The sequence below is a fragment of the Rhipicephalus sanguineus genome, chromosome 9 (genome assembly GCF_013339695.2).
Source record: "Rhipicephalus sanguineus isolate Rsan-2018 chromosome 9, BIME_Rsan_1.4, whole genome shotgun sequence".
NCBI lineage: Eukaryota > Metazoa > Arthropoda > Arachnida > Ixodida > Ixodidae > Rhipicephalus > Rhipicephalus sanguineus.
The window spans coordinates 7,389,329-7,404,169 of NC_051184.2; the positions used below are offsets into that span (position 1 = coordinate 7,389,329).

Here is a 14,841-nt window from a genome sequence, read left to right on the forward strand (position 1 = left end):
TTTTCCTGTTCATTTTCTCACCTCTCTGTCATATCTCTTTTCCCTGATTCAACAATGCTTTGTCAGCTGTCTGTCCCATGCCTCACCTGGAAGCTGAAGACCCTCTGAAGTTCAGGTCACACCTGAGCACTTCTGGCTTCAAGGTCGATCCCTTGCATCACAAATCCATGTGTCATCTGCATTCTGTGCTGTGGTGTCCTCGGGGCACCAGTGTGCTTTACACTTATCTCTCTACTGTATGCTGTTGAATGCCTTGAGTCTCTGTTTTCCTGTGTCACAAATGCTTGCCTGCTTGCTGCATGCACTCCTAAGGCTGCGGGATGCATGTTGCAGCCTTCGTTGTTTCTGCCTTCTTTGCTGCTGCTCTGGCTTTGAAAGCTTTTTCCTGAACTGTTTCACGTCTACATTTCTTCGTATGCACAGGTGCCATCTTTCCTCACTTGTGTTCTTAGTTGCTTCAGGTACTGTAAAATATAGAGGTAGTTGGCCTTTTAAGGGTAGGTTATAAATCTACTTCCGAGTTTAGATTTTGGTAACATACACCAGGAGGCAGGAACCTAGACAAGCGAATTATCGCTTTTTGTACTTGCCCCCTTCCATTGACGCATACTGATGGGAAATAAGTGTGGTTATCATTATTAGCCGGCACTGAGATCAGGCTAGTTGGTACTGATCCATAGTTTCTGATAGCGCAAGCTGAACGAAAACGCTTCTTTCATGTTTTCGTTTAATCTGCGCTATTGGAAGGTTTGGTCATTATTATTAAGAATTTTACAGCTTTGTAATGCCAAGTTATTTGTATAAATGCTTTATGTTTTATACTCAAATATAAGTTAATTGATTGCGTAGACTTGTTCCCCTCTAGCTACAGTCTTGTCTTTGATCACCTGTGGCAATTTTTGAAGCTCGTAAACAGGCTAATATAAGAGATAGTTAAAACTCATAAACATGTCAGAGAAAGTGTGGTAGTTTATTGCCCACGCAGGTCACACCTAATTGTAGTTGCAAAGACAAAAATCAAAGCAAGTGCAAAGGAACCCACACTTGCTAACTGTGTGTTGCATCCCTGTTGACAGAAAGGAATGGTTGTCGACGAGGCCGGCAAAATGAAGAAACTTCGACCTGGTGAAATGGTTGAAGTTAGGCAGCGGCGCCGTTCCAGTATTGACATGCGGCGGGCCAGGTTAGAATCTGTCAGCAGCTACTGTCCGTATCAGTTTTTAATGCTTATCATACCCTGACTTTTCCTGTTTCTCATAGTGTTTCAGAGCTACAAGAAAAGGTTGAGAAACCGTCAACGCCTCTGCGCCCCATTCCTGAGAGCGAAGAAGGACCACCTAACATTGTGGATTACCAGGAGAATGTCACAGCTGTTGAAGGTAACAATGTGAACAACTTGGAGGAACTCTTGGGTTCTTTGCTGCTTCGTCCTCCTTGAAGCGTTCGTCTTTATATTGCATGTAGGAGCGACGGAGCAGTTATCGCAACTATGAGGTGCCAACATCTTACACACATTCAGCTATCCTATCATATATTATATATTGCTAGCCTTTCATAACCCACTCCCTCAAGTAATGTTTCAACAAGAGACCTTTGAGGTAATAAATGAATGAAAAAAAAAGGCTGCTCTTCAAAGCACACACTTTCGTCTTCAACCTGCCTTCCATATATCACATGGACAGATTAACCTAATGAAACCAACAAAGAAAATTAGTCCTTGATCAATTCCCTTTCTATGGACAGATTAAGGCGAGATATGTTAAATCTACACCTTACTGCCAAGCATGTATTGTCATCTCTACATTTGCAGTACCTTCAAGTTTTATAACATCTGCATCTTAGCAAGCGCAACAGAACAAACACAGAAGGAAGAGACACGTAAACGGGACAGGTCTCTTTCTTCTGTGTTTGTTCTGTTGCGCTTGTTAACATGCATGCACATGTTATACATCCATCAACTAGCATGAATTTCTGCTTTAATTTTTAGTGTGTCCTGGATTAAACTGGAAACATTGTTCGCAACAAAAACAAAAATAAATTCTTGTCCCATCTTTGTAGCGCTGTTTTTCACTCGTGAAAAATAAATTTGTATTGAAAACTAAATGTGATAAGAAGTGCAAGTCATGAAACATGCTTGTTATGTTTTTTTTATAAGGTTTAGTGTAAAATTATGAAGTGATTCAACGCGGTTTTCTTTGGCGTAGGAGTACTTTCTCACTGGTGTGATACCTTGTCTCGTTTTTGCTTTCTGAGATGCCAACACTATGTGACGCAGCTTGGAGGCACTGGTATTTTAAAAGCAGAACAGCATCACTCTGTGTCCCCTGTCTTGATTGCTCACAGCAGGTGCATGCTGGAATTTCTCCGGTAGAATAGCAAATACTGGGAAATAATCGGTAAAAAACTGTTCCCGAATAATCTTCACAGCTATGGCAATGACTTGTTCAGACCACACTCGTGTGCTTTTTGCTGCTGTGTACAGCATGAGGAAATGAAATCTAGTCAGGCATCGTTAAGTTGCCGTTATTTTAATTTCCTTGACAGAAGATCGTTAGATTATGCCTTTAAAATCTTTCTGCAAAATTAAAATGCTGTTCATCACAGATTTCATCATGTCAGCGATTGAATCGTGATCACAACGCCACAACTTGTCTGTCGAAGCCAATGACTGAATTTTGACTGACTCTGTTAAAGGGAGGACACTAATGAAAAAAATAAATTTTTTTCTGTATTAGTAAATTACCTTTTCACATTACCAAAAACACAGCTCTTGTGGTGAGAAGACACTTGGTAAGCAAGAAAACGCGAGAAAACTGGTGAAAAGAAATGCAGGTAGCGACGCCACCTTGAAGATGCCGTATCAACTCGCTGTGGGTTCATGGATTTTGACGGTGCCTATTATTACCTACGTACAAGTAGTTGTTAATTGGTAAAAATAAAGTATGTTGTCCTCTGAAGGTGCCAGAGACCTAACGTACCAAGTTTAAGCAAATTTTTTTAGCCGATGTGATCAAAGTCTGACAAAGGACTTTGAAATCTATGACACTTTTAAACACTGTTAAATCATATGTGGGGGCTTCGGCACGGAATTTTACGGAGACTTTGACCTTCATTTCCTCTTCTATTAATAAACCTATGATGGGGAAATTAACAACAGTAGAGCTTTTAAAGAATAATTATCAGTGTAAATTGATTCATTCTTTCACTTTAGTGTTCCTTGAACTTACAAAAGGAAACAATAAGGGCTTTAAAGGGTCAGTGCCACCATGTGCCACTTTTTGACTGGGCTGGCAGCTGCACTGCTTCTGTTTCAAACCAGTTGCACAGTGTGTGTTGCGTGATCTATGCAGGTGGTACTGCCTACCTGTCAGTTCAAGTGGAGGGCAACCCCGTGCCTCAATTCCGTTTCTACAAGGGAGTGGGCGAGGTGTATGAGGGAGGCCGCTACAAGGTGATCACGGACGGCGAGACAAACACGGTGTGCTTCTGCATCCGCAAGGCCAAGAGTGTTGATGAGGGCAAATATAAGATTGTTGCCTACAACAAACATGGCGAGGACTCAGTCACCATTAGTCTTTTTGTGAGCGGTGAGTAGCTGTGTGTTCTTTCTCTTTTACAGCGAAAGCTGTTATGAGATCACAACAACAGCCGATTTTGGTGGCTTAATTGTCTGCCACTGCAGCCGCTGCCGGCAGCATCCGTAACCGCTATCGCACATAAAAAAAAAACTCTAGGATCAGGTAGGGTTTGAACCTAGGCCCCCTGCGTGGAAGTCGAGTATTCTACCATAGAGCCAAGCCTTCGCTTCTTCGCTAAAAGACCCTATACAGGCATCACGTTGGTCAAGGAATCACATTAACAGATATAATATGATGTGGCAGAAGAGTAAAATACCAACCAGGCGTCACACAATGCGAATTGCATAATGAGTGGATGGTTTAAAGCTTGCCATCCATTACAAAGAGCTCAGCCATAATTCGTCATCGCCATCAGACACAGCATCAACAAAGTGCACATAATGCCAACAAGGTGCACATAATGACGTGTAGTGGGTACCTCGCTTTTTCTCCGCAGAATGTTGAATAATGGCATAGTGGGCACTACCCTACTTCGCGGAATTATAATGATTTATGGTGTAGTGGGTGGGTATCTTGCAACTGTACTTGCAGTAGTCGCCCCAAGAGACATTACAACGTGCTCCAGAAAGGCCGCTTCTTCAGCTTTCGCTGTGACTGTGCTGCGTGTTCCATGCAGGCCTGGCTTTTTTTTCCCTTTCTGTTCAACATAAGCGCTTTTGGCAATCAGGGAATAGCAACACTGATATAGAAATCAATACGTAGTATTATGCCACAAGAAACATGCTCGATACACAACATACACAAAGCTGAAAGATGTGAAAATGATATAAGATAAACCACGTAGTAAGGTGTAAACAGGGCATCATACGAAATCCTTTAACTGGGCTCGTGTGAGGTTCTGAGCGTGGATTCTGTCTGTCTTATAGTTGCCTGAAGAGTTGGTAACATCTTGCAAATTTTTTAATGGCTTGTGAAACAAGGGATGTTCTGCACCTGCAGGTTCAATGTACTGTAAATAGACAGGCGTGTTGTTTTTAACTTGAAATTTCTTTAACTGAGCTGCTTTCCCTCTGTAGGCTGCAGTACCACATATTCCAATCGATAAGCATGCCATTGGCAGCAAGAACTATGTATGCATTCACATAGCTCCAGTCAGAAACTAGTGTTCTGGGCTACATTAAAATGTGTTGTAGTTGCAAGTGGCAATTTCTTTTTGCGCTTTATTTTTTGTATAACTAACATTGTTACATGCACTTATTTGAATTTTATTGTACAAAATGTCTTGTGTCTCTTTATGCACACATTTACACAATAAGCTTAGCACTTTTTAGTACTACACGTTTTACTACCCCTGAGGCATCATCTGTGCATGTGAATCGTCAAGCACAAAAAAAAAAGCCTAAGCTCATTCAAGCCATATTGCCCTTATTTTATTACAGTTGTGATTAATGTAATACTGTAGGAGCTTGTATTGGGTGCAAAGTCTTCAAGAAAGAAAATGCATGGAAAAGAAATGTCTGGGTCATTTATTATCGCACCAGCAGAATGTTGTGTAAGCGGTTGGGGTATTGTTTTAATGTTTTCCTTCTTTAATTTATTGTTTGGTGCATATACTGTATTTATTCGAATCTAAGCCGATGTTTTTTTGAAAAAATGATGTGCGAAAGTGGTGGGTCGGCTTAGATTCGAGTACAATAATTAAGTTTTTTTTTTTCTGGCCTTGCAAATTTCAGGGGTCGGCTTAGAATTGGGGCCGGCCTAGATTCAAGTAAATACGGTATCTCAAATTACTAAGTGCTTTTTATGTACACTTTATGTGGTACAGTTGATTTTATACACACATCACAGGTTTTTCTAACGTTTTGGTGGCATTTGAAAATGCAAAAGAAGAAAAGAACCTTTAAAAATTGTAAATTATGGCTATCTTCTAATAATTTTGGTTTTTAATTAAAATAATGTTCAATAAATGTGCTAGAAACTAACAGCTAGAATTAACTGGTACCTGAATAGTTGTAGTAGACATTCCAGCAAGTTTATGCTAGCTATAACAAGTAGGTACTGCTTCACATGTCATGATGCAGATGCTTACATTAGCAGATATTACACATTGTATATCCACCAGCTAAATATAGTTTGTTAATTGCACTTTGTTTATCACTTATAGAACACTGATGTGCTCAAACAAATGAGTAACCTTAGTTCTCTAAAAATTATGAACCTTATAATTTCTCTGCCTTATTATCTTATTTAAATCATATGAGGTCTTATATACAGCCCATATGATTTGATATGATCATATCAAGTTTTGTATAAAACTACTTGGTTCAATATTACATGGATTATTGGATATGGAACTTATGATACATATGGAATTTCAATTAGGCTGCCCTGAAGTGGCTATGAGAGAGAAACTTGCAAAAGTTTAAATTCCATAAGCTTCTTTAATTTCTGAAGAGATGGCCTCCTCTAGGCTGCTTACTTCTTAACTCATAATCGCTAACTTTCTCAAAAAAGCACATTACGAATGTGAAGTGGTAAGCACTTGACTCTCAACATTTCAGCAGTGACTGCTAATTACATGCAGATGCATACATTTATGAATTTTTTACACTGCTTTCAAAGTATGTCTCTGTGCAATAGTTTGAAGCAACTTTTGCCACTTCATCTTCACAACACAGCGGCACAAAAGACAATACAAAAGACAGTCCCAAAGATACAACCACTCACAAACATTGCTGACGTTAAACAGAAATTCGGTGCCACACTGACACAGAAACCAGCAAAGCAGGAAGGAAGAACCCTTAAGCCTGCAGCTCGCAAACCATCACAAGGCAAGTGGGTTGAGAAACACACATCAACCAAACAGCCAAATGCATTTGGCTATAACACATGGTACCCATCCCCGCTGCATACAACTAATTCCCCATGATAACAAACACCATCAAGTTTTATTCTTGTGTGTTGTCGTAACTCCATCAACAAATTCCTTATAATTGATAAACTTTTCTTTGTTAGTTCCGGAACCTGCATTCACTATGCATAAACTCATGTGAAAAAAAAAATTTACTACGAAAATTTGTTTCCTCTGAAGGAAGCACTTTAAAAATTTCAATTCAATTCACTTTCCCAAAAAGTATGCGATGAAACATTCCATAGGGTTTGGAGGTGACTGGCACTCTTGGAACACAGCAACAGGATTGGCTCAGTAGCTACGCTAATTTGTTGCTGAGCACAAGGTTGTGTTGTTGACTCAACTGCTGCAGCCACACTTCAATGAAAACATAATGCAACGATGCTTATGTTTTGATTTGGTTGTGCATTAATGAAGAGGCCAGGGGGACGAATTGCTTCAGAGCCCTTCACTATGACATTGTTAACAGAGTGTGTGTTGTGTTGCGATGTTAAATCACATCAGTCACTCTGTTGCCTACATCATTGTTTTATTCACACGTGATGAACTTTTCCCATACAAAATGTACATTTATTCACCAAATGTTTCCCTAATCTAACCATTAAATGTCTGCAAATCCAAACTGCCCACACTTACAGTTTCATTATTTGAGTACTGTTTATCTTTATTGCAGTGCTTTATGAGTATGTACTCTCGGAATGGCTAAAGGATAGCTTGGTAGAATTTAGATATTTTGCACATAAAGTCATAATTCTCACAGCCCACACAAAAATCCATTCACTCTACAATTTGCTCAATTCATACAAAAATGTGCATATTGGCTAGTACTTCTGTTAGGCATTGAGACTTACTTTAATGCACTTATTTTTATCCATGTTGTGTAATGCAGTAAAGCCATTCCCTATGCAGCTTTAACGGAAAAACGTACAGGTGACAAATGTTTACGTAGACTGGTCCCCACATAATACTTGCACTTGTTTGTTTCAGATGAAAGTGGTATGGATTTCCGTGCCATGCTCAAACACAGGTGGGCAATTTTTTATTTTGTAACCTTTTCCATTACTTAGTAACGTGAAAACTTCGGCAAGTTGGTGATTCATGGTGAACCACAGCGCAACTGCCGAGACGAGGACGATAAGAAAAAAGACGAACAAGGCGCTGACTTACAACTGGTTTATTTTCTTTGGAAACGCACATTTCATAAAGTAGCACCGAAGACAAAAACAACATGGAAACAACGAAAAAGAAAACCGCATGATAAATTAGCAAAACATGAGGCCAAGTCATTAACCGCTATCGACCCGTGCTCTGTTAAGATAGTTTAACTCTTTCTTGGTGAGTGCTGTTGATGCCACACTTGCGCATTGCTTGCCCCCAGCGGTCAATCGCTGCTGCCTCGATTATTTCCCGGGTAAATGTGTCCGAACATTTACCAATTATGCGGCAATTCTCAAGCTGAGGCTCGCAGGTGCATGCACCACAGTGACTGGGAAGATGTCTGTCCGCTTTCTTTTTTACATTAGTATGATGTTCCCTGAGCTGGTCATTCATACATCTCCCGGTTGGCCCAATATACCTTTTGCCGCAAGTTAATGGTTTCCGAAGAAAATAAACCAGTTGTAAGTCAGTGCCTTATTTTTCCTTATCATCCTTGTCTCGGTAGCTGCGCTGTGGTTCCGCACCCTTTTTCATTACAGCAGGGTACAATCTAATGGCACTTGTAGAAGTGTCATGTTATAGTTAACTTGTTCACTGTAGAAGCTTTTTTTTTTCCAAAGTACCAAGTTCCAAAGCTGTCCATAAACACATGCGATCAACCCTCTTCCTGACTCCCAAGGGCACTGAACATTGCACTTTTGAACAACTCAGGTGGCTATGTTGGTGTCCAAAAAAAGTGCTGTTAGAAACTGCGTATGCTAATGCTTAGTTATTTCATCCAATTTCATTATGGGAGCCATATCAACTATACTCATAAATGTTCCTATGTGACGATATAGCCGCAATCTTAAAGATTGGCCATACTACTAGTATTTTTAGTAAGAACGAGTAATAAGCTTTTTTGTGTGTGTGTGACTGATGTACAATAACAATACGTCATATGGAGCACAAAGAAAAGGTACGCTATCTGTTGCCATCATTTCTTCATGCTCTCTGCGTTCTTTTAGACCAATAGCTTGGCAAAATACATTGTGCAGAAATTATCTTAATGGCTTACTAAGAGGCAATGCCGAGGGTCTTGATTTAATAATGGAATTGTGTTTGCCGCAAGCAGCCTTATAATGTTAATGGTAGAGTCCATGAGTGAATTGAGTTAACAGTTTACGTGCAATCACTGTACAACTGCTTGCATATGCACAATCTATTTTCCTTATCCCTCATTCCTGGTTAATGTTCGATGGGTCAGATAATATCTCATAACAGCATATTTCTTTGATGACTTTGAGTTAGCCCCCTTATTATGTTTGTGACTATGCTATCTATACAGTACAATACAGTGCCTTCAAGTCTTGTCGATATATCGTACGTAGCTTTCCTGTTGGAGAAATGCACTTGCAATGCTTTTCTTCACTACAGGCCAACACACTTTTACCTCCATGAAGCTAGACAGCAGTTCCTTGTCATGTTAAACTAGACTTTATATTGCCAGCACACTCAGTACTTGTTTGCTGCTGTTTGTGTGCGTGCAGGCAATATGCTAAATGGGGTATGGGCAAAGACGACCCAGACTGGCAACTCAAGCAACGAGAAGAAGAGAAAGAGCAGATTGGCCTTCGCAAGCCGGTAAAGCATCGTTTGCATGATTTTGTGTTACCCTGCAGCGTTGTAAATTTGCTGTGTTCTCGCCATTTAATGAGGAATCTTTTCCATGCAACAGTTTTATCTATAACGTTGTTCATTACCTCTGTGTGTGGAGTTTTTCATATAACAGCTCAGCACCTTATCCATGCATGTCGTTAGCATGTTTAAATTCGATGTAGGAAATGCAGTGACTTAAAGATCTAATTTGCTGCATAGGCACATGATTGGATTTGTTTCTTGCTCTTTTCACACTGAAACTTTGCTGATATAATAATAATGTCCTTGCAATATATTTTCAAAATGAGATGGTTATATATATCATGTCAGGCATGATATAGCATCTACTGCCAATTAAATGCCTATCCTCCTTCACACTTTTCATAGTAGACACTTTTCCTTATAACTGCAAAGTTTCTGTTTCTTTCAAATACACTCTTGTTTGTAATGCGACGAAAGGGGCTAGTTGGTTCATGTTGGCTTGGTGATGCGCTTACGGTAGGGAGACATTACAAAGTACACAGGACACAGTGTTAAAGGGGTCATGAAGCACTCCTTGGGCTTGTTGAAAAAACACATCCTGCGGAAAGCTGACACGGCTATGAACTGCTCAGCCAAATATTGCAGTCGTGCGCGCCGCGTAAAGGCTACAAGCGGAACGCGAAGTTGCTGTTTTCTCAGGAGCCCTCTTTTCAAACAGAGGCCGGTTCTCACTCTTGGCGGTGGGCGGGGCGTCTACCAGGTGACGTCGCGATCTGCATCGACGCGTCGCAAAAGACATAGCATCCTCATTGACCGATAGCCGACGTAAATCGAGAGCGGCGTTCGGATCAGATGCGCTTCTTGCCACGGGGTGCCGCCACTTGCCGGCGCCGCACTCCTCAGTAGACGGTGGCCGCACTTGCGCAAGCGAATCACAGCGGGAGAGCGATCGCGTTTCATGACGCGCGCTGACGTAACTTCTTTCCCCCGTGCCATCCCTTCCTATCTAGCTTCCAGTGCGCCCGTCGGCACGAGAAAAGAGAGAAAGCACTGAGAGCGTGCGCCAAACCCCCGTAACTCCGCTAATTCTTGATGGATTCGAGAAATGTTTGCGGCAATCGATTCGGGAGGCAGTAAACTCCGATACTGAGGTCATTAGATCATTACTTGGAAAAGTGGTTCATGACTCCTTTAACAGGACAAGCGCAAACTTCAACCTACCGTAAGCGCATCACCAAGCCAACACTCTTGTTTGTGGCACAAAATTGCATCGCATGTATAATACTGAATGGTGCCATGCAAATATAGTGAGCTTTTTCTGTTTAATCAATAGATTTCCCTGCCTCATAGAACGGATGGTACATACCATATATCTATATACATACTCTAAAAAAATGCAGTCAGCATTTCTGTGCCACATTTACTCTTCCCGAATCCTCTTTTTGTTTTGTTTTGGACCTTGGGGAGTACAATTTTTCATCTCTTTTGGCAAATTTTTGCGTGTTTGTGTGTGTTTGTGTGCAGACCTTTTTCGACCTCTGTGCATGCTTTTTCTGCATGGGCATTTCTTTTTTTTCTTTCATTTCTGCAGTGACTTCTCTGTTTTTATGTTCATGTATGTGTTTGTCCTATATGTGCTTGTTGTGAAATGCCCAGAATCATCTAAGGTTGATCTTGTGTCTTTGTTTGTCGCACAATTTTTGTGACATGGTGCACTTCTTACGTATCCGTCATTGCACGGTTCATTGATTTTTTTGTTTCCTTGTCTCGATATTGCTACTGACATTTTTCAGTGGTCGTCGGACATGTTTTTCAGTCCCGGCTCCTATTCTTGCTTTTCCATTTTGTCATCCACATTTTCGCGGCCAGATTTTCAGGGCTGCGTCCTGGACTCTCACGTCGTTTTTCTCGGCACTGCCTCGCATTTAAGCCGGGCTTTGTGACTTGGAGCTGTGGCCTTCCTCGGTAGGATTCAGCAGAGATTGCAGTTCTCACAAGCACGCTTGCCTAACAACTGTCAGTCTTAGAGACAACACAGTGCCGTTTGATGCCGTTGTTGGGATCCCCTACACAGGAGGACGAGCTGATGATTCCTCATTCAACACTTCGCCGGCGATCACTGGCAGAGATTATTCCCGATTGGCCAGTTCTCCACAAGGTTCCGAAGGAGAAGATGGAGGTTGGATATGCCTGACGATATAATGGGCACACTTTCCAGCTTCTCTCCTCTGAAGCATTTCCTCAAAATGCTGCTTCTCTCTCGCCGAATCCATTGCACTGCTGCTTCAGTATTTCCGTTTTCTTTGCTTCCACCTCTGACATTTCCTCTATCTGCTCTCTCTTCTCTCATCCTCTTTGTGCTTGCCGTCTCTTCAGTCTCTTCTTGTTTATGTTCAGTTTCTTCCATTACCTTATTTGCAAACTCCTAGAGGCTGTGCACTGCACAGCTCTTGCTCGAAATTAGAAGCAACTCCCCTCTCCTCTCTATCTCTTTCCTTTCATACACTTTTTACTCATGTATTCTTTATTTCATTGCGCTTTGTGATATTGCTGGCTTAATTTCACTTCGCCATCAGCATCTAGTGACTGCTATAGAGCTGATATCTTTTCCCACGCTGCTGCCTAATTTCTGCTCAACATTTATTTTTCTATTGTTTTATAATTTGTTTTATACGTTTGATCAGCGTCGAGGTTTTAAGGAGTCTAGTCTCTGGATAAGTTGATCGAGCATTGTCAATCTCAAAATGTTGGCACTGCACTCAAATGTAATTTTCTTCCGTTCTCTCTTCGGGCATTGGCGATAAACAGTGGTCTCGCTGGTTATGTAGTATAATATGTGTTTGTGTATTGTTTCTGTTTACATCTGTGTGATGTGCCACAGCGTTCTTGTTTTGTCCTTGCTGTGTTGTGTCTGTTCTGTCTGTCGTTATTTTTGTTCTCCATGTTACACTTAGTTGTTAATGAAATAATACATGATCAGTAGCTAGTGCAAAATTAACGAGCTTTAAGTCTTAAAATTTCATGAATGTAGCTGTATGTCTTATATTAATTAAGCTAATGTACTTTTTTTTCGCTTACCATTGCAAGCCATAGGACTAAGCACTGTTGATTTATATGACTTTTTGTTTATGCTATCGCCTCATTGATATCAGAAACGTAAAGTCATTATGAATGCCATTGAAATCAGGTCATTTTACTAAATGGAAGATTTGAGCACACAGTTTCCGTAGCTCTCAATGATTCAGAATAGTTTTTTGTTATTAAACCTATATACGTATTTCTAATATATTGAATCCACACTTAAAGGGACACTAAAGAGAAAAACGATCTGTCTCGTATTAGTAAGTTGCTCTTTCACAATACCAAAATCACCACGCTTGCCGCGAGGAGAGGCTGAGTCAACGAGAAAACGCGCAAAAGAAAATGCGGGTGATGGCGCCACCTTGAAATTTCCACACCAATCACCGTAATGTTGTAGATTTCGACGGCATCTCTTAGGGCCTACGTAGTTCCTAATTAGTAAAAATGAAGTACACCGTCCTCTGAGGGGGCCCAGAGATTTTGCATACCAAGTTTCAGGAAATTTCGTAGAGTCGATGTCACCAAAACACTTTGAAATCCTTGAAGTCAAGTGCGGAGATTTCACTGTGTAATTTAAGAATGAAACTTTGCCTTTGATTTTCTCCTCTTTTCATAAACCTACGGTGGTAAATTTAACATCATTAGAGATTTCAGAGAACAATTTATCAATCTAAACCGATTCATTGTTTCACTTTAGCATACCTTTAAAAGTATGTGTATATTTTTAAATGAAAGCATTCTAATCAAGTTCACTTTGGTTGAGGTATAAGCCATTCACTTTTTTGTCACTTGTGTATGTCTCGTCCCATTGTACTATGTGTGTCTTTTGTTTTACCGTCTGTGTGCCCCTCCCTCTGTTCTCTCACGTGTCTCCCTTTGTGGTTCTGCAACGTCACCTCAGACGTTGGACCTGCACTCTCCTTGGGAAAGCAGGCGTCAGTCTCTTGCGGACATCATTCCCGACTGGCCCACGCTGCACAGAGTGCGACGAGGCAGCGAGGTTGGCCACTCGAATGACGTGCTTGTCTCGTAGCGTCTTCTTAGTGTCTGGACTCTTTCTTCCGCGCAGCTTGCAACGATGCTGGCAGGATGTTGTCTCACTCTCGCCTGTGTCTCTCTCTCTTTCCACATCTTCCTTCTTGCCCTGTTTTGTTTGGACATTTGCTTTCAGTGGCTAAGCTCCAAGTATTTCTGTTGCTTCATCGCTCTCTTTTATGGCTTAATGTTCTCACGTGCGGTGTAGTTCGGTGTCACATTGCATGTTTCTTTGTTGGCTGCTTGCTGCGTGTTGCTAACTGCGGGATAAAAGACACCGCGTGATCTTTTATTGTTCAATTTGCTGAGAGCAACATCGAAATGTTTACAGTGCGATGAAGTGTTGAGGTCACTGCTACACCAGGCTTAGTGGTCAGGTTACATTCTATTCTTTTAGTGTTCAACCATCCACAGGAGTATCAGAACCAGAAAGTAAAAAAAATGAAATTGAATAATATCTTGACTTTTCTTTATTACCTGGAGCAAAGACATGCTTGCATTTGCACAAAGAAGTGCAGTGTGGTAAGGTGCTTAAGGAAATGCACTGGTGTGCAGCTCTCGTTTTTCCAACACTCTGAGCTATGTGAGTGAACTGCACGGGTGTGCAAAAAGGTGCCCAACCATTCTGCTGCAGAATTGAGTACTTGTGCACCTGCCAGAAGGAAATATTCGCATGCATTCCAGACACGTTTTCTTCAAAATTACACTGCATTACACAAAGTACACATTACGTATACATTTATAGCAAAAATAACATATTTCTTTGTTTGATGTTATGTCTTGTAGAGATTACAGTCACTAGTATGTTGCATTGCAATGACATGAAACATTATTGCAAGCATAAGACTAACGTGCATGGGCAGTGAGCCTCTGATGTGACAGTTTAAATAGAATCAGCTCCTGGTAAAGTATCAATGTGATTGCTTGCACTAAAGCTGCGAAATAGTATGGCCAAATAATGGCATCCAGTTTTTCATTTGTTAATGTTACCTTTTGTGCGTGGTCAGCTGCCTGCGGCATGCATTTTTCATAATAATTTTTCTTTTTCTTGTTTATTTGGCATTTTACACGCATTTTGTTGCATGATTTGTAATAGGTCTGAGAAATCTATCAGTGCTTGAATGTATAATTACTGTATGAAATTGGGGATAGTCATGAAACATTTGCATGCTCTTGGTGCTGCAAAGCCTTTGTTCTTTTATTACTCATTCCTCAATTAGAGCAAAGTACTTTGTACATCTATTGCTATGCTACCCAAATAGCTAAATGGTTTTAGAGCCAGTGTGCCATGTTGATGCAGTAACATGCTTGATGGCAACATATTTGTTACAATGGCAGCATTGAAGGCTGACATTAGCAAGGGACGTAGCTTAAACAATGGCACTTAGATGGATACTTTAAAGAAAAACAACCACATGTGCATTCCCTATGATCGTTATGGAGCTGCAATAAAGAAAA

The 14,841-nt window shown here is 40.8% G+C and overlaps 1 protein-coding gene across 1 annotated transcript in view; it reads left to right on the forward strand.

Moving 5' to 3' along the window:
- Positions 1 to 14,841, forward strand: part of LOC125759901 (twitchin-like) — a 105,989-nt gene that overhangs the window by 74,761 nt on the left and 16,387 nt on the right. The window contains exons 21-25 of the mRNA XM_049419348.1: positions 1,077 to 1,183; positions 1,261 to 1,379; positions 3,351 to 3,587; positions 7,477 to 7,516; positions 9,177 to 9,270. Of these exons, the coding sequence (XP_049275305.1) occupies positions 1,077 to 1,183; positions 1,261 to 1,379; positions 3,351 to 3,587; positions 7,477 to 7,516; positions 9,177 to 9,270 (597 nt within the window). The remainder of the gene's footprint in view (positions 1 to 1,076; positions 1,184 to 1,260; positions 1,380 to 3,350; positions 3,588 to 7,476; positions 7,517 to 9,176; positions 9,271 to 14,841) is intronic.